We start from the raw sequence: 18,585 nt of genomic DNA, 5'->3' as shown, positions 1-18,585 counted from the left end.
CTCTTCTCCTCTCACACCCTTTGATCCTCTCAATCTCTCTTCCTTTGTTCAGATCCTCTCCTTCCATCACCTACGACTGTGCTTCATCACTGCCGTCAACTGCCATCTGCTTCCATCGCCATCGTTAGCGGCCAGCGATGACGTCAAGGTCGAGAACACAGATTAGGGCACAGATTTGACGGATCCAAATCGACGAAAATCTCACTGTGGGACTCGTAGGGTTGGGAAGGACTCGACGGCGGGGTAGAGGAATGAATTCAGAGCATGTTCTTCTCAATCAACAATGGAGGTTGTGGTGATCTCTAGAGACACAATCAAACCCTCTCTCCCAACCCCTCCCAATCTTCGCCATGTAAAACTCTCATTTCTCGATCAATTAAACTAGCAAATTTTCAGTCCATTCATCTACTTTTACACCTCTGATTCACCGTTCAACTTTGCGAGATTAAAGAAATCTTTATCGGGGATCAATTTTTTTGTGTGTGTGTGTGTGTGTGTGTGTGTGTGGAGGTTTTCAATGTTTTTTTAATAATGAAATAAATTTTATATTAAGTGATACTAATTAATAATTTTAGTATTAATTGATGTTAATTAAGCTATTAATTGACACTAATTAATTTATAATGAAAAAATGAAATAATTTTATACTAATTGATACTATTAATGAAAATAATAATTTTTGTAATACTAATTATATTAACTTTTATTTCACAATTATTGATATAAATTGCACAATTTAAATAAAGAAATAAATTGTACAATTTTATTTCAATTAAAAAAATATAATTTACTTCCACTAATGAAAAAATACAATTGTTATATTATTAATTGTAATGAAAAAAATTAATAAAAACAAAATCAATTTTTTTTTAAAAAAATTAAAATTGAAAAAACAATGAAATACAAAATGAAATAACTTATATTAAATGAAATAAAAAAATGAATATTATAACTTCTATTAAATAACTAATTGAAATTAATGTAAAGAAAAATAATATGTAATGACATCACAACATTAATATAAATACATGGATATTAATTGTAATGAATTAATAAATTAAATAAAATTAGCAAAAAGAAAGAAGAGAAGAAAAAAAAAAAGAAGAAAGAAATAAGAGAAAAGAAAATAAAGAGAAAATAAAATGTAGAAAAAGAAAAAAAAAGTATTGATGCTAATTAAACCATTAATTGACACTAATTAATTTATAATGAAAAAATGAAATAATTTTATACTAATTGATACTATTAATGAAAATAATAATTTTTGTAATACTAATTATATTAACTTTTATCAATGAAATAATTTTTTTAAAATTAAAGCCGAAAAAAATTGATAAAATAATCATTTTTATATTATATAAGGGCAAAAAAAATAATTACACAACAAAAAGTTATTTTACAGCTTATCAACCAAATACTACTCTGCTGCTTAAATTCATAATCCCAAAGCTTATGTTCACAGCAATAAGTTATAATTTGTTAAATTATAATCTATAATAACTTTTCCATAGCTCTGCCAAATAGGGCCAATGAAGGATTGTTTGAACCAATGTCCATTGAAGCGTGTAGCTTGAAACCAAAATTCAGAGAACATAACTAGTAACCAGACAGAACATAAAGTGTAAGTGAATGTAGTGAGATGATAATTTAATGCAAATCTTAACTTAATATTATCAGTAAGGTTCATGAACAAAATTTCAATTTTTCTATCCTAAAATCAGTACGGTTCTCCAACTTAATATTTTCATAACATTAAGGTTCTCCATACAGCACAGAACAAACATCAATTTATTTTAAAAATTGCTAATTTTAAAATTGCTTCTTTTAATTGCTTATTCTCCAACATAATTGCTAATTCTTCGTACAACATTCTCAATTTTGATATCCTAAAATCAGTAAGGTTCTTTTACAATTTGCTTATTCTCCATACAGAACAGAATACAATTTGTGAATGTTTCTTCTTTGTTAAACATAATACAATTTGCTTATTCTCTGTTAAACATAAAAATTGCCTATTCTCCAACATAATACAATTTTCCTAATAAGAACTTTAGGAAGTAAATGAAGAATAAATTCAGGCATAATTTCTCTATGGGGACTTTCATCAAACACTTGGAATGCATCAATATAATGGAAGATGTTTAACCGAGGTCTAATTCCAGAACAACCATTTTTTTTTTTTTTTTATAGACATCAAGTCACACAATTCGGCATATCCATTGTTCCTCTTACAAATGCATCTCAAATAAAATAATAATAATAATAAAAACAGAACAATAGCTTACTTTACAAGGTGCAAGTGTAGGAATGGAAAAGAGAAGTGGACGGTGGTCAGTGACGGTCTTCGGTCAACACTAAGTCGGTGGTTGTCGTGGTCATCAATGAACACCCAGGTCGTCGTTCTCGTCTTTGTCGTCGATGTCCCCCTGCTGGTTTCCTTCTCTCTCTCTCTTCTCTCATCTCTTTTCTGTTTTATTTTTCTTTTACTTGTTTGATCTCCAAACCAGCACATGTGGGCTCTACGTGCATCATATTTTCGGAGGGAAATTTTTTTTGAGCCATTCGAGCCATTGCCCATTCAGGCTCTGTAGCAGCTTTGAAAAATAAATAAAAATAACAGAAATGTTTTTTCCCCTGAATCCAACCCCCCCGAATCAGACAGAGAAGAGAGAAATAGAAGAGAGAGAAGAGGAGAAAGAGAGAGAGAGGGAGAAAGAGAGAGGAGATGAGAGAGGGAAAGAGAGGGAGAGAAGAGAGAAGAGGGAATGGAGACACACACACACACAGAGGCCCCTGCATTCCGGCCGATCGTCCCATCGTCGCAGCTTGCCCGATTGTCGCAGCTCCTCCGGCTCTGCCTGCGCCCGACCGCCGTCGCCTCCGCCTCGCCGCCGTCGCCTCCGCCTCCGCCTCTGCCTTATTCTCTTCTTCTTTCTTTCTTCTTCTTTCTTCGTCTTCTTTTTTCTGCTTCTGATTTTCTGATTGAAAAAAAAACAAAAAAATTAAAACGACGAAACGTCGTTTCGTCGTTTCGGGGGATTCGGGGGAGCTCGATTCGAGCTCTCAATCGGTTCTAAAAAAATAATCATCTTATTTGGTTATCTCTATTTTTTTTTTTCAAAAAGTTGAGTTTTTTTGTTTTATGTGTTTTTACTATTTTTTACTATTTTATATATTTTTTAGATACAGCTAATATAAATACACTTAAAAAATATAATATTTGTGAAAAATAAATTAAAAAAACTCATCAAATACAAAAAAAATAAAAATTCAATACATTTTCATATTTTGTTGTATTCAATGAATTTTTAAATTTTTTTTGTACAATTTAAGTATATCAAAATTAAATGGATCTACAAAGTTAAAAAAAATTAAAATATTTTTAAAAATCATTAAAGATATAAAAATACAAATTAAATGAAGTTTTAAAAATATTTTGTACAAATTTTATGTTTTTAAGTATATTAAGATTAAATAGATCTAAAAAAGTAAAAAAAAAAAATGATTAAAATATATTTAAAAAATTACTAAAAATACCAATATACAAATTAAAAAACTCATAAAATTATTTTTGAAAACTCCAGATAATGTTTGGACACAGGTGTTTTTAGTAAGGTTTTCAATAAAATTTTGGGTAAATTACAAATATACTCTTGAAATTTGCTTGAAATATAAATTGTCTCATGTGATTTTAAAAATTATATCATACTCCGAGAAATTTTTAATTTCATAATAAATGACCCCTTTTAATAATAATTTATCAAGTTAATTAACAGTCTTTAATGATGTTAGAAATATATTTCAATTAATAATTCAAGTAATTTTATTATTATATAGAAAAAAAAATTATTAATTTTATGAAAAATGTTAGAGATTCCAAATGTTTTATCAAATATTCTATCAAATGTCTCACATGGGTGTGAGACCCACATTATGTGAGTCTCATATGGGTTCCACACCCATGTGAGATATTTGGTAGAACATTTGTTAAAACATTTGGAATCCCTAGCATTACTCAAATTTTATTTTTTTTCAGTTAACTATGTTAAATAAGAAATTTTGACAAGAGAGTGTTTGTAATTTTTTAAACCACGCAAAATAATTTGTATTTTAAGCAAGGGTGTTTGATTACATCCCTTTTAAAGAAAATTTCCTTCATTTCATGTTTGTTGAAAATTTAGAAAATTTTCATTGAAATGTTATTATTTTCTCCGCACACCATTTATTTGATAGTCTATTTTTAATGTCTTGCTGAATGCTTAATTTCGCTTTTATGCCCCCAAACTACTATTTAGTGCGTTGGTTTCAGTTTTCTGAATTTAGTTTTTATTTTTTGTGTTTTTTATTTTATTTTTAGTGAATATTTTTAAAATTTTAAGTATTTATATTTTTTTAAATGCACCTTACCTAGATGTATCTAAAAAGTAAAATATTTGTGAAAAAATATTTTAAAAAATTAATAAACACACAAAAATATGAAAATATACTGAATTTGTTGTTATTGTTGTTGTTGTTTTTTTTTTTTGTGTTTTTGGTATTTGGTGAATTTTTAAAATATTTTTTTATGAAAATTATATCTTTTAAGTGTATTTATGTTAGGCGTGTCTAAAAATTTTAAAAATTACTTAAAATATTAAAAAAAATTCTATAAGAACCAAAAAATATGAAAAATAAAAAAGTGGGAATTAATGTATTTTCAAAAAACTAGAAACAAAGATCCAACTGATTAATTTCATTTATTTAGTTATTAAAGTTTGTAATTTTTATTCAAATGTTCTGATGTGATTATACAAATCAATAATCGTTGAAACATAATTTAAAAAAAAATATTATTTTAGAATTTGAACTACTTCAACCATAAAAAAAAATAAAATAAATTTTCTTACTATTTACAACAAACTGTACTCCATTTGCCAATTTAGTAGATGTTTAGTAGTTCAAATTATATAAATATCTTTCTACTTGTCAAATAAAGATCCAACTGATTTGCACAATTCTCTAATTGGACCATATAAATATAAGTAAAAATTTTAAAAAAATAAATGAGCAAGGATCCTCTAGAGTGATTTTTCCCTAAAATTTCCTAGAGTGCTACATTGTATGGTTGAGATTTACTCACATCAATTTTTCTGATGTGACTTGCCAGTAAATCTCAACCACACAATGTAACACTCTAAGAAATTTTAGGAAAAATTCATTCTAGAGGATCCTTGGTGAAAATGAATAAGCCAGTTTTTGTTTTTTTGTTTTGAGAATAGGATGAAATTGATAGTATAAGGACAAAATAGAAAAAATAATGATAATTTGAGAAATAAAAGTAAAATAAACCCTATAAATTGCTGTCATTTGTGTATTTCGAACTCTGCCCCCTGGTTTTTCTAACTACTGTAGAGAAGTGATTTGGGGTAAATACAAGGAGCGATTAAGCAAATTCAGAGATCCCAGGGGCCCAAAACCCTAACTATTTAGAATACTGCACAAGAACAAGGACAAGAACATAACCAGTAGATTTCTGCTACGTATATATATATATATACGTAGGAGCCAAGTTCACGAGATTCGTGGAGGGGCAAGGAGGTTACAATGCAGATTCTCCGAAGAAAGTTGCTTCAGAGGATACCATTTAATCGAGTTCGTACTTTCCTCTACCTCCAATCATGTGTATCTATATCTATATGTTTTGTTTTTCTGGGTGTGATTTCAAAATGTAAATTTTTGTGGGTTTTAATGGAAGATTGCTTTTTCTTTTTTTCCATTTCCTAACTTGTATGAGTGGATGTTGAGATGCTTGTTATTGTAGTCCATTAATCTTGCCAAACAAGTAGTGGGTTTCATTTGAATTGTGCAAATTTTGATTCAACTTTTTGAATCTTGATGTGAAAGTGTATAAAATTCGCTTGTGTTGTGCTTAGTGTTTAATCTGTTATATAGCTGGTCCCAAGTCCCGGATAAAGGAGTAGTTTTGTATGTTAAAAATCTGTGTCAAATTACTTATGAACATAATCCTAGTATGAATATGCAATTTATTTAATTTAACCTAGTATATAGCCTTGATAGAGCAGAATGACAAAAAAATGATTTATGTAGCTGACTCCACTTGGTTGGGACGCAAGGCTTGGTTTAGTTAGGTTTATGTAAAAGTTTATGTGTTCACTCATTCATGCTCATTTGATTTATATGTTTGGTGAATTGGATAAATAGGTAGCTAGACGTTGTCTGTACTCGACCAAGAATGTCCCTGACGTAGGGCAGCCTACTCCTGCTTCTCACCCTCAGGTATTGCTATTGCTACTCAACATCTATCATTCCAGTCTGGTTTGTTTAGTGAGGTCCATTTATCATTTACTTACTAGAATTGCCCTTTTCTACGATTATAGTTTCTCAAGGAAGGGGAAATCACACCTGGCATAACTAGTGAAGAATATATCTTGAGAAGGAAGAGATTACTGGAGATTCTACCGGATAAGAGTTTGGCTATAGTTGCAGCTGCCCCTGTAAAGATGATGACCGATGTTGTGCCTTACACATATCGACCGGATGCTGATTATTTATACATTACTGGCTGCCAACAGCCTGGTGGTGTAGCAGTCTTAGGTCATGAATTTGGTTTATGCATGTTTATGCCGGAAACAAGACCTCATGTATGGCCAGATTTCTATGATATGATTTTCTTGTCTTTTCTTTTGTTAGGTAATTGTATGATACAAGGATTTTTATTTATCCTTCATATACATATGCAATAAAATCTTTGCCTTTGGTTTGGGCCATATTTTGCAACTAATATTGTTCTTTAAGTATTTTGGTTTAACTATATTTTTCATTCTGGATTATATTGTTCTTTGTTTTTGTGAAATACTACATACTCTGATTTTGAATAATATATTGCTTACCTGGAAAAGTAGGAGTACTTAAGCACTAATGCTGTGTACAGAAAAAAATCACAGAAATGTGCATAGAGAATTCAATGTGTGGTCCAAATTCATTCCAGGTGTTGTGGAGAACACACTCAAAATGAATTTGGGCCACACATTGCATATATATATATATTTTTGGTGTACATAGAATTATTGATACTTAATAGGTTACTTCAATCAATGTTACTTCCTTAATAACATAACTTCTATTCAAACATTGAAAGGGCATTTTTAAAATTATTTTTTATTTCTCATCAAATTGTATTTTTTAAAATATATGACACAAGAGCTTGCACTTGTGATAATTCTACACCGCAAATGAAGGTTGTATTTCACTTAGAATCTACTGAAAAACGAGAAAAGATGTCTTTTCTCTGCCAATCATTATGTGAGTAATGAAAAGCAACAACTTGATATCTGACTAATCATTTATTGAATACTTTAGGATGTTATTTGGCAAGGACAAATTGCTGGAGTTGATGCAGCTTTAGACACATTCAAGGCTGAACAATCATATCCAATGAACAAATTACATGAGGTAAGTTTGTTATTTATTTTTAATTTGGTATGTTGAAGCTGGAAAATAATTGAGTTGTAACTTGCAACAATACTATGTTGACACAATGACTTCCATAGCTATAATTAGCACGAGGCAAAGGCAAAATATCTTTTACCTGGTTTAAGCTAGTTCATGGCAGAGAGGATGCAAGGCAAAAACTTCAAAATTCAAACTAATGTTGTTTACAATTATTTATTCATTTAAGCATTTTGAAGATGAAGAAAAATAAGGAAAAGTGTTGGATTGAATATGGTGAGGCTGAGCATTTGATGGTAATAAGTGCTGGACCCAAGGATGCAGCTTGCTGTAATTGGACTGCCATCTATGTAGTGCATTGGGTGTTTGAGTAGAGGTTGAGAAGCAGCTGAGGTTTAGGTCAAGAAAGAAGGGTTTTGCAAGATTGGGGGGCAAAAAGGTTGGTTGTGGTTTAAACAATAAGTACAAGAAGACAAGCACAAATGGTCAACTTAGGAGAAGAATTTTTATCTTCAATCAATTGAACTTAACTAAATTAACTTTCAACTTTTAATCTAATCCTGTTTGGCATGTAGGAGTTTGTTCGTTAGCTTTATAGAATTCTCTAGGCAAGTAAGATCCTTTGGAAACAAGACCAACCACCATGGTAACTGTAGGACCCAATTTCCTCAAATGTATAATGTTTTGAAATGAAATTACTACAAACTAGCCTGTAAAGCATTCATATATGAACTTATTTAGAAAGTGAAACTAATTAAAAGTATTAACTCTGAAGGGTGTCAAAACTTCTCGCTTGTGAATCTTCTTGTAAAGATGACTTTTAAATCCTAAACATAGATCAATAATTTCCGGAAATTATAAGCCTTCATGCTTTTCTGGGAATTGTATTGGAACCTGAATCCCACTTTGCTTTCTAAAATTTCAAGTTGATATTGGACTCACAAAATAGTCGCTTTTAATTGATATGAGTTAATTAATATTCTCATTGTTGGTTTTTGGAATGATATTGCTAAATTTTCATGTTTTGAAAAGTTTGTTATTTAGGAATAAAATTTAAGGTTTTGTTTGTTACCATATAGGGTGCAATGAGTTCTAGACTAAGAATTAAGGTAGGGTGTATATGTAGAGTGCTTCTGGTATCTTTCATGATCTACACATGCCCATGAGATTAAAAGGAAATGCTATAAGGTGGCTATAAGACCATCTGTGCTTATGTTATAAAATGTTAAACAATCAATAAATCACAAAATGAGTGTAGTGGAAATGAGGGTGTTGAAGTGGATGTATGGATAAACTAGAAAAGATAGGATTAGGAATGAACGAAATTCTGAGATGGTAGAGGTAGCACTGGTTGAAAATAAAATGAGACATTGATTAAGATAGTTTGGTCATGTATAACAAAGACTGTAGTCACTGCACCATTTAGCAAGAGTAACATTGTCCATTTTCCAGGTAAGGTTAGGAGATGAGAGGAAACAAAATTAACGTGGGTTGAGAAAATAAAGAAAGACAAGAGAGCTTGTGGTTTAACTAAAAGTATGACCCATTATTGAGTGGAATGAAAAACTGGATTCATGTAGCCAAGCCCGAGTAGTTGGGACAAACACATGACTTTATCAAATTGTTTTGAGCAGAACATAACTTTTTTGACATTTGCTTGTGTGTTTGGTAAAGGACAGATATCTAGTTAGAGGGATGAGAGTATGTTTGCTCTTTTGGTGCCTAAACTGGCCAGGAGCCAATGACTCACTAGTTGTATCACGGTACTAGAATGATACAATACAAGAGCGACATGGAGTCATTAACATCTTATTACTTCACAATATTGTATGGATGCTGGAAAAGTGTGCTTCATTCTTGACTTAGACTTGGATCGGCTATTTATTTGAACAATGAGTTTAAGATGGCACCAGACCCCCTCATTCTTAAGGTTTCGTTCTGAAAATGTTATCCTGGTGGAGTGAAATACCTGCCACTTGGGGAATATCGCATTCCCAGTGGAATGAAATTTCTTTTGTTAATAGCACATACAGTGCACTAAGACTATGGAAATGCTCTTAAGAAATTACAGAGAATATATGTCCTATAAAAGGTCCTCTAGTTAATCATGTTAGCATTGCTAAAAAAACGAGAAGATAAAGAATTATCAAATGTCCTAAAGAAGGTACTAGCATTGCTAAATCAATTAGGAAATGAAGAATAATAAATCAAATGCAACGCTATAGCATGCTACTTAATTAAAATCCCTAGAGGACACGGCGTAGGTCACTTTTCTCATATGAAGAGACTCAAATTTGACAAACTCTTTAGCTTACACATATATATATATATATATATATATAAAATGTTAATTAAATCCTTAAATTACTATTCAACTAAGCATGCTACTTATTATAATGTTAATAGTTTCTTAACATCATAGCTTTTTCTTAGCATGTATTCCAATTATAGAAATGTAGAATCAAATGGAAGAGTTCGATTGAGGGAGAAATAATGAGTGAACATGCTTGCTTTGATAGATATTATCATGCCTGTTGGCATATACTGGCATAGGGATAATCTATTATTGTAGGCAAATAAACGTAATGGAGTACCACATGTCAAGTCATGTGGAAAGTAAGGATCTAAAAGGAAGTAAGAAAGAATGTAAGCTCACAAAAAAGTGCTATAGAAACAAGAGAATAATGCATATAGGGCTATGGAGTTGTCTGTCTGGAATGGTGCCATGTGTGAACACAATCTTCGGATTTCAAATCTAATAGGGTTAGCATGAGATATATGAGAGCAAGGATAGAACAAAGAAGTTCCCACATGTCAGTCATGTGGAAAGTAAGGATCTAACAGGAAGTAAGAAAGAATGTAAGCTCACAAAAAAATGCTACAGAAACAAGAGAATAATGCATATAGGGCTATGGAGTCGACTGTCTGGAATGGTGCCATGTGTGAACACAACAAATCGAAGATCCTCGGATTTAAAATCTAATGGGGTTAGACTTAGAAAATATGAGGAAGAAGAACTCCGAAAATATGAGGAAGAAGGAATATATTTCTGTTATATTCAAAACTTCTTATCTTACAAGACCAAATGACACTCCTTATATAGGAGATATTACAAACATCATTATAACCCATTATATGCCACTTACCTATTATATATTACCACTATCTACCACTATCATATTATATACATGCCACTATCTTCCACCAACACCACTATCATATTCTATACATGTCACTATATGCCACCAACACCACTATCATATTATATACATGCCACTATCTTCCACCAACACCACTATCATATTCTATACATGCCACTATATGCCACCAACACCACTATCATATGCCACTATCTTATTAACACAAATTTCCAGCACTCCCCCTCAAGCTGGTTTTAAGATATCTTCCATAGCCAGCTTGCTAGTCAGCTTATCAAATTGCTTCTTGTGTAGTCCCTTCGTTAGCACATCAGCTAATTGTTCACCTGTTGGAAGGTAGGTCATACAGATTATGCCAGCATTGATTTTCTCCTTGATGAAATGTTTATCCACTTTTATATGTTTTGTGCGATCATGTAGAACTGGATTATGAGCTATAGATATAGCTGCTTTGTTGTCACAATAGACCTTCATAGGTGTCGGGTGAGAAAGCTTTAATTCTTCAAGAATTCTTTTAATCCACATTACTTCACAGATTCCATGGGCAACAGCTCTGAACTCTGCTTCTGCACTACTTCTAGCTACCACATTCTGTTTTTTACTCCGCCATGTAACTAGGTTCCCACCTACAAAGGAGCAGTATCCGGATGTTGATCTCCTGTCTGTAACACTTCCTGCCCAGTCTGCATCTGTGTATACTTCAACTTGAAGATGTCCATGTTTCTTGAACAGTAAGCCTCTCCCTGGAGTTCCTTTCAAATATCTTAAGATCTTATAAACGGCCTCAAAGTGCTCTGCCCCTGGTGAGTGCATGAACTGACTTACCATGCTGACTGCAAAGGTAATATCAGGCCGCGTATGAGACAAGTAAATCAATTTCCCTACAAGTCGCTGATATTGTTCCCTCTCTTTGACTTCTTCAGCCTTAGCAGCTTGTAACTTCAAGTTAGGCTCGATCGGAGTCTCCACCATCTTACAACCAAGCATACCTGTTTCTCCAAGGAGATCAAGAACATATTTTCTCTGATTAACGAATATACCTTCCTTGGATCTTGCAAATTCCATTCTGAGGAAATACTTGAGGGCTCCCAGATCCTTAATGTGAAATTCTTTTGCGAGTTTCTTTTTGAGGCCTGCTAACTCTGCTTCATCATTACCAGTTAAAATGATGTCATCAACATAAACAATCAAAATTGCAATTTTACTGTTTTTTGAATGTTTATAAAATATTGTGTGATCTGCTTGACTCTGCGAGAAGCCACAACTGATAACTGCCTTCCCAAAGCGTTCAAACCACGCTCTTGGTGATTGTTTGAGTCCGTATAATGACTTGTTCAATCTGCATACTCTGTCGCTTCCAAGTCTCTGCTCAAATCCCGGCGGTAGGCTCATGAACACCTCCTCTTCAAGATCACCATTGAGAAATGCATTTTTAATGTCAAGTTGATGTAGAGGCCAATCTGAATTTACTGCAAGAGATAACAGTACTCTGATGGAATTTATTTTAGCAACAGGAGCAAACGTCTCTTGATAGTCGATCCCATAAGTTTGAGTGAAGCCTTTAGCCACCAGTCTCGCCTTGTATCTCTCAACGCTTCCATCTGCGTTACATTTTATCGTAAACACCCATTTACACCCAACTGTTTTCTTGTCTTTGGGTAGATCAACTATCTCCCAAGTACCACTTCTCCTTAAAGCATTCATCTCCTCCATGACTGCTAATTTCCAATTCGGATCATCCAATGCTTCCTGTATATTCCTTGGAACAAACAAGTGTGAAATCCTAGATGTGAAAGCTCTATGGTTTTTAGACAGTCTTTGATAGGAGAGGTAATTTGCAATAGGATGTTTAATGCAATTTCGGACACCTTTCCTAATTGCTATAGGAACATCAAGGTCGGAAATAGAAGGAATAGGATTACCTAAAATTTCGATGCCAGAACTCGGGTGGACATTCGGGTCATTAGGATGAACATTCGGGTCATTATTCCTCAGATGAAATCGTTTCCTAGTATAAACCTGAAGCTCAGGATTTAGATCATGTTGTAGTACTTCTCCCCCTAAACAAGAATCTTCTTGACTAGGCACCATAGAACTTGGTTCTCCTAAGTGATCATTATCAGACAGATGTGGTTTTTGTGTAGGATAAATGACATTGGGGAGCGGGATAGAAATATCCCAAAAACGGTCTTCTACTCCACTTGTCTCCCCCTGAAGAGAAGTGTTGGGGAAATAGGATTTTGTTTCCACAAATGACACATCCATACTCACATGAAATTTCTTGGTTTGAGGATCGAAACACTTATACCCCTTTTTGTTTGAGGAATAACCCAAAAAAACACATTTTATAGCACGGGGGTCAAGTTTTGAACGAAATTGACTGGGAACATGAACATAGGCAATACATCCAAAAACTTTGGCAGGTAAATCAGAAAACAACCTCGTGTCAGGAAAAAAAGTTTTGAGACAATCAAAAGGTGTTTTGTATGTTAACACCTTTGTAGGCATCCTGTTTATCAAATAAGAGGCTGTTAAAATTGCTTCACCCCATAAATATTTAAGAACATGCGTGTAAAACATTATAGCACGTGCTACTTCAAGTAGATGTTTATTTTTTCGTTCTGCAATGCCATTTTGTTGAGGGGAATCCCGACATGTAGATTGATGAAAAATCTCTTTTTTTTTCAAAAACTCACCCAACTGCTCATTGAAATATTCTGTTCCATTATCAGAATGTAAAATACCAATTTTGGTTTGAAATTGGTTTTCAATCATATTGTAAAAATTTGTGAATAAATTTTTCACGTCAGATTTTTTATTCATCAAATAAATCCAACATAAGCGGGTATGGTCATCAATAAATGTAACAAACCATTTTTTACCAGAAAGAGTAGTGATTTTAGAAGGGCCCCAAACATCACTATGAATCAAATAAAAAGGTTTGGAAGCCTGGTAAGGTTTTGACAAATAAGTAGAGCGATGAAATTTTGCAAAAATGCAACTTTCACAATGAAAAGAAGAACAATCAATCCCTTTAAATAATGCTGGAAATAAATGTTTCAGATAAAGAAAACTAGGATGCCCTAGCCTATAGTGCCATAGCATTATTTTTTCTTGAACAGAGATTGAACTAGTACTATTAAAGCTCTGAGCTTTTTTATTACTAACAGGTACTTCATCAAAGTAGTAAAGACCTTCAAGCATCCTAGCACGCCCAATCATCATCCCCGAGTTCTGGTCCTGAAATTCACAATGGGATTCAAAAAATGTAACACGACAATTAGAATCCTTAGATAGTTTACTGACAGACAAAAGGTTACAGGCTAAGTTGGGGACGTGAAGAACAACATTGAGATTAATTTTCTCAGTTAGTTTAATAAATCCTTTTCCTGCAATAGGTGAAAAACTACCATCGGCTATTCTGATTTTGTCATGACCAGAACAAGGGAAATAGGTACTAAATAAATGGGAAAAACTAGTCATGTGATCGGAGGCACCGGAATCTATGATCCACGGAGAGAAGTTTAGGCAAGAGAAGGCTTTAGGATTTCTACCTGTTTGTGCTAACAAAACACTAGGAGTACCGGATGAGGAGTTGGATTTTATCAGCTTTAAGAGTTGATCAATCTGCTCTTTGTTGAAGGGACCTGAATCGGCTTCATTAGCGGTAGGAAAGCCACGATTCTTCTCTCCTTGTTTGCTGCTTTTCCAGTTGACAGGTTTGCCATGGATCTTCCAACACGTTTCGCGTGTATGGCGAGGCTTGTTGCAAAAATCACACCAGACCCGTGGCTTATCATCAAACCTGCGCTGGTAATTTGCAGCCTTGTTGGCCGCAGCATCGCTAATTAAAGCAGAAATTTCAATTGATTCACCAGTACCTTTTTTCTTAAGCATGACGCTCCTTCGGCTCTCTTCCCTTCTGACTTCGGCAAATACTTCGCCAATGGATGGGAGAGGAGGTCTGCCAATAATTCTTCCTCGCACTTCATCGAACTCAATGTTGAGGCCGGCAAGAAACTTGTAAATACGGCTGTCTTCCACAGTTTTCTTGTGGTGGTTGCAATCGTCAACCGATTTCCATTCGTATGTGTTGAAGATGTCAAGATCCTGCCACAACCTTTTCAACGAATTGAAATATTTGGTGACGGAATCATCTCCTTGACGAATCTCTCCCAACTTCAAAGTTAATTCGAAAACTTGAGATTGATTTCCTAGGTCAGAATACATCTGACTAACATTATCCCACAATTCTTGTGTAGTAGTATAGCACATGTAATTAGAGCTTATATCCTCCTCCATGGAATTGACCAACCATGTCATAACCATGGAGTTTTCAGCGTCCCAACTGTCGAACAGCGGATCATTAACAGCAGGAGCCTTCTTGTCACCAGTGATGTAACCGATCTTTCCTTGCCCACGGATATACATCCGGACAGATTGTGACCAGCGGAGAAAATTATCACCATTTAGGCGGATGGTGGTGATTTGGACAGAGTGAGAGTTGGACGTTTTCACCGGAATGACTTCCGACATGGCTATGACGGTTTTAGGGCTGCTGTGTTTTTTGTTGCTCTGATACCAACTTAGAAAATATGAGGAAGAAGAACTCCGAAAATATGAGGAAGAAGGAATATATTTCTGTTATATTCAAAACTTCTTATCTTACAAGACCAAATGACACTCCTTATATAGGAGATATTACAAACATCATTATAACCCATTATATGCCACTTACCTATTATATATTACCACTATCTACCACTATCATATTATATACATGCCACTATCTTCCACCAACACCACTATCATATTCTATACATGCCACTATATGCCACTAACACCACTATCATATTATATACATGCCACTATCTTCCACCAACACCACTATCATATTCTATACATGCCACTATATGCCACCAACACCACTATCATATGCCACTATCTTATTAACACAAATTTCCAGCAGTTAGCATGAGATATATGAGAGCAAGGATGGAACAGAGAAGTTCCCAAACATCATCTCACACATCAAAACTAGAATTGAAAGTTGGAAGAGTGAATCATGTACAAAACGCAGTTTCATGCCATAAGAAACTACTTACATGGCAGCTTTGGAAAAGAAAGAAATTCCAGAATTTAGAAATTTTATCTTGAGGAAGGCACATGTAAGGCTTCAGATTCTTGAAGGGGAGGTTGAAACTTCAGAAACTTGTTAGCGTAGCTTTCTCGGTTTCTACCATAAAATAGTTTACTCTCAACCCTCATTTGAAATCCTTCTTTGGGCCAACACCATTATCCTTTTAGTAATACCTTAGTAGAGCATCAGCATATTAATCATTAGGTTGAACGTGTGTACACAGATAACTATACTGTTTGATTGACATTTTCAATGTTTAGGTATTTAATAGAGATTGCAGTGGACACCACATTGACACCGGGTGTCACTGCTAAACACACCAACTTTAGCCCGGTCTTTCCATTGGGTTAAACAAATGGTGATACAATCTGTTGAGTATAAATCCTTTGCACCCATATTTCTGTAAAAATTCCAAATATTGTGATCTTTGGAGGGTTTGCTCTACACTAGATACTCTTGTACCTTTATTTAATTTCTATTCATTTATTGGTGGCTGCAGATCCTTCCAGATATGATAAGAAGTTCCTCCAAATTGTTTCATAATAAGCAAACAGCCTTGCCTACTTATATGGACTTAGAGGCCTTCCAAAAAGCTGCTTCCATTGGCATAGTGAAAGATCTCTCTGTTTACACCCATGAAGCCCGATTGATAAAATCACCGGCCGAGCTTGGGTTAATGAGAGATTCTGCATCAATAGCTTGCCAGGTACGTACACATTTTACTGTTTCCGGTTATAATTAATGCATCCGAGTCAAATTTCCCCCCCTGATTTTCTTATATTTCAATAAATTCTTTTAGGCCTTGTGAATTGTGATAAGGGGATTTACTATGATGCACTTAAATGGATGTTTATTTTCCTAATTGCTGATATTTCAATAATTTTTTCTAGGCCTTGTAATAAGGTGCGTGTGACGGAGGGAGGGAGGGAGATCTTTATTTTTGCTTTTGTATTCCTTTTTCTTCTTTGGTGCATGCATGGGGCAGGGGGATTATGTCTACTATCACTGTTACAGTTGAGTTATAAACTCCAATAAACTTGATTCTTTCTCCCTCAAATGGACTATAAATCAAATTACTCTGAGCAAAAAAAAAAAAAAAAGAAGCAAAGAACTATAAAATCAGTCACTTTCTAAGTTTCTATGTTATGCATGAGAAAACTTTTGATGGCAAATTTGATAGCCTTATCTTGGATTTGTGTGTGAGAGAGTAAGTATCTGGCATACTCCTCCCCCAATATCCACAACCCCAAACACACACATCCACACACAAATTTAAAAAAAAAAACCTTGCATAGGACATATAATGATATATGCACCAATCTACAAATTAATTGTCCTATATAATTCTATCTTTGAGCTTGAAAGAACTCATGTAAAATTCTATCTTAGTAGTTTACTTGTCAAGAAACTAAAATAAAAAACAAGAAAAGAAGGAAAACCACTCTTCATAATTTGTTAAACTCTCAAACAATTTGAAGGCAAGCTTTGCTCCAACTTCAAAGTAACATAAAACGTCTATTTACATGATTTTTCCTTAAAAATTGAAAGATGAAGGATCTCTTGAAATTTCTTGTAGATTCACTTTTGTAGCAGCATTCTTTTCATTTTAGAATAGGATCCATGTTCCTTAACCATTCTCTCTTAGGATCACAATTCCCAAGATTATATGAAAAAAAAAATCAGACGTTCAATGCTTAAAATGTTTCCGTTATCACTAACTTCATGGAGATGAGCCATCAAATTTTTTTGTGCACTGAATTTTAGGATATGTTAGCTCTTCTTCTTTGTTTTGTTTTAACAGAATGGATTTATGTGAATTTAATTGGATAATTTGTTGTTGAATACTTACTGATATATTTTTCTTTGTCTTGGATAGGCTCTTTTACAAACAATGTTGCATTCCAAGACATTTCCTTGTGAGGCTAGGCTGTCAGCTAAAGTTGAATATGAATGTAAAATGAGAGGTGCCCAAAGAATGGCGTAAGCCTTTCTCCTTAAATAGATCTTTTCAAACTTTGAAAGGCAGAGATAGGATTTGTGCACCCTTTCAGCATTGTTGTTGCCCTCTTCCACCCATTTCTTGTGTCTTATTGTTTTACTTCAAGATGTTGGCATGAATGAAATAAAGTTCCACTGATTTCTGCTTTGCCATTGTATTGTAAGCAAGGACTATACTTCTGATTTACAAACTTCATTTTCCTTCTGACAGATTCAATCCTGTGGTTGGTGGTGGGCCTAATGGTAGTGTTATACATTATTCTCGAAATGACCAGAAAGTAAGTTTGTTGATTGTAAGCGGCAAATGTTTTCTTGTATAAACGCAATCTTTTTTAGAGATAATTTTGTGATTTGTTTTGACAGGTCCAAGACGGGGACCTTGTTTTGATGGACATTGGATGTGAATTGCATGGTTATGTTAGTGACCTCACTCGTACATGGCCGCCATGTGGAAGGTTTTCTCCTGTTCATGTCTGTACTTGATTCTCTCTCTCTCTCTCTCTCTCTCTCTCTCTCTCATATAATCAAAATCTTAGTTCTGATTAAAAAAAATAGTCTATTCACAGTGGTGGATGACTGGTCCCTGTGAATTGAAGGTGCTATGAGGAATGGACTGAGACATGTCTAACTTTTGGCATTTTTGCACAAAGTAACTGGTCTTAGACTTGAACCTGTGCTCTCTCACACTAAGCATTGCACTAAGCAATGGCCTCTAATGGCAAAATAGAAGTAAATTTATATATAATTTGTAAGATTTTATTATTATTATTATAAGCCCAAGTACACGTGAGTTAGACAGGTTAGGTAAGATAACAAAATAACAGAAGTTGCAAAAGTAAG

At 33.8% G+C, this 18,585-nt stretch overlaps 1 protein-coding gene across 6 annotated transcripts in view; it reads left to right on the top strand.

The window, feature by feature from the left end:
- Positions 1 to 5,344: 5,344 nt before the first annotated feature.
- LOC114300158 (Metallopeptidase M24 family protein) overlaps positions 5,345 to 18,585 on the top strand; it is a 34,479-nt gene continuing 21,238 nt past the window's right edge. For all 6 annotated transcript variants that reach the window (XR_014351001.1, XR_014351002.1, XR_003642574.2 and 3 more), the window contains exons 1-8: positions 5,345 to 5,631; positions 6,202 to 6,276; positions 6,378 to 6,641; positions 7,360 to 7,452; positions 16,247 to 16,453; positions 17,624 to 17,727; positions 17,957 to 18,023; positions 18,109 to 18,216. Coding sequence is in view for 3 of the 6 variants with exons in the window: in XM_082906337.1 (XP_082762463.1) it covers positions 5,584 to 5,631; positions 6,202 to 6,276; positions 6,378 to 6,641; positions 7,360 to 7,452; positions 16,247 to 16,453; positions 17,624 to 17,727; positions 17,957 to 18,023; positions 18,109 to 18,216 (966 nt within the window). In the remaining 3 variants the exon portion in view is untranslated. The remainder of the gene's footprint in view (positions 5,632 to 6,201; positions 6,277 to 6,377; positions 6,642 to 7,359; positions 7,453 to 16,246; positions 16,454 to 17,623; positions 17,728 to 17,956; positions 18,024 to 18,108; positions 18,217 to 18,585) is intronic.

The sequence above is a fragment of the Camellia sinensis genome, chromosome 2 (assembly GCF_055761805.1).
Source record: "Camellia sinensis isolate YWXY chromosome 2, ASM5576180v1, whole genome shotgun sequence".
Taxonomy (NCBI): Eukaryota; Viridiplantae; Streptophyta; class Magnoliopsida; order Ericales; family Theaceae; genus Camellia; species Camellia sinensis.
The sequence above is the reverse complement of the archived record's forward strand: the minus strand, read 5'-3'. Positions and strand labels throughout refer to the sequence as shown.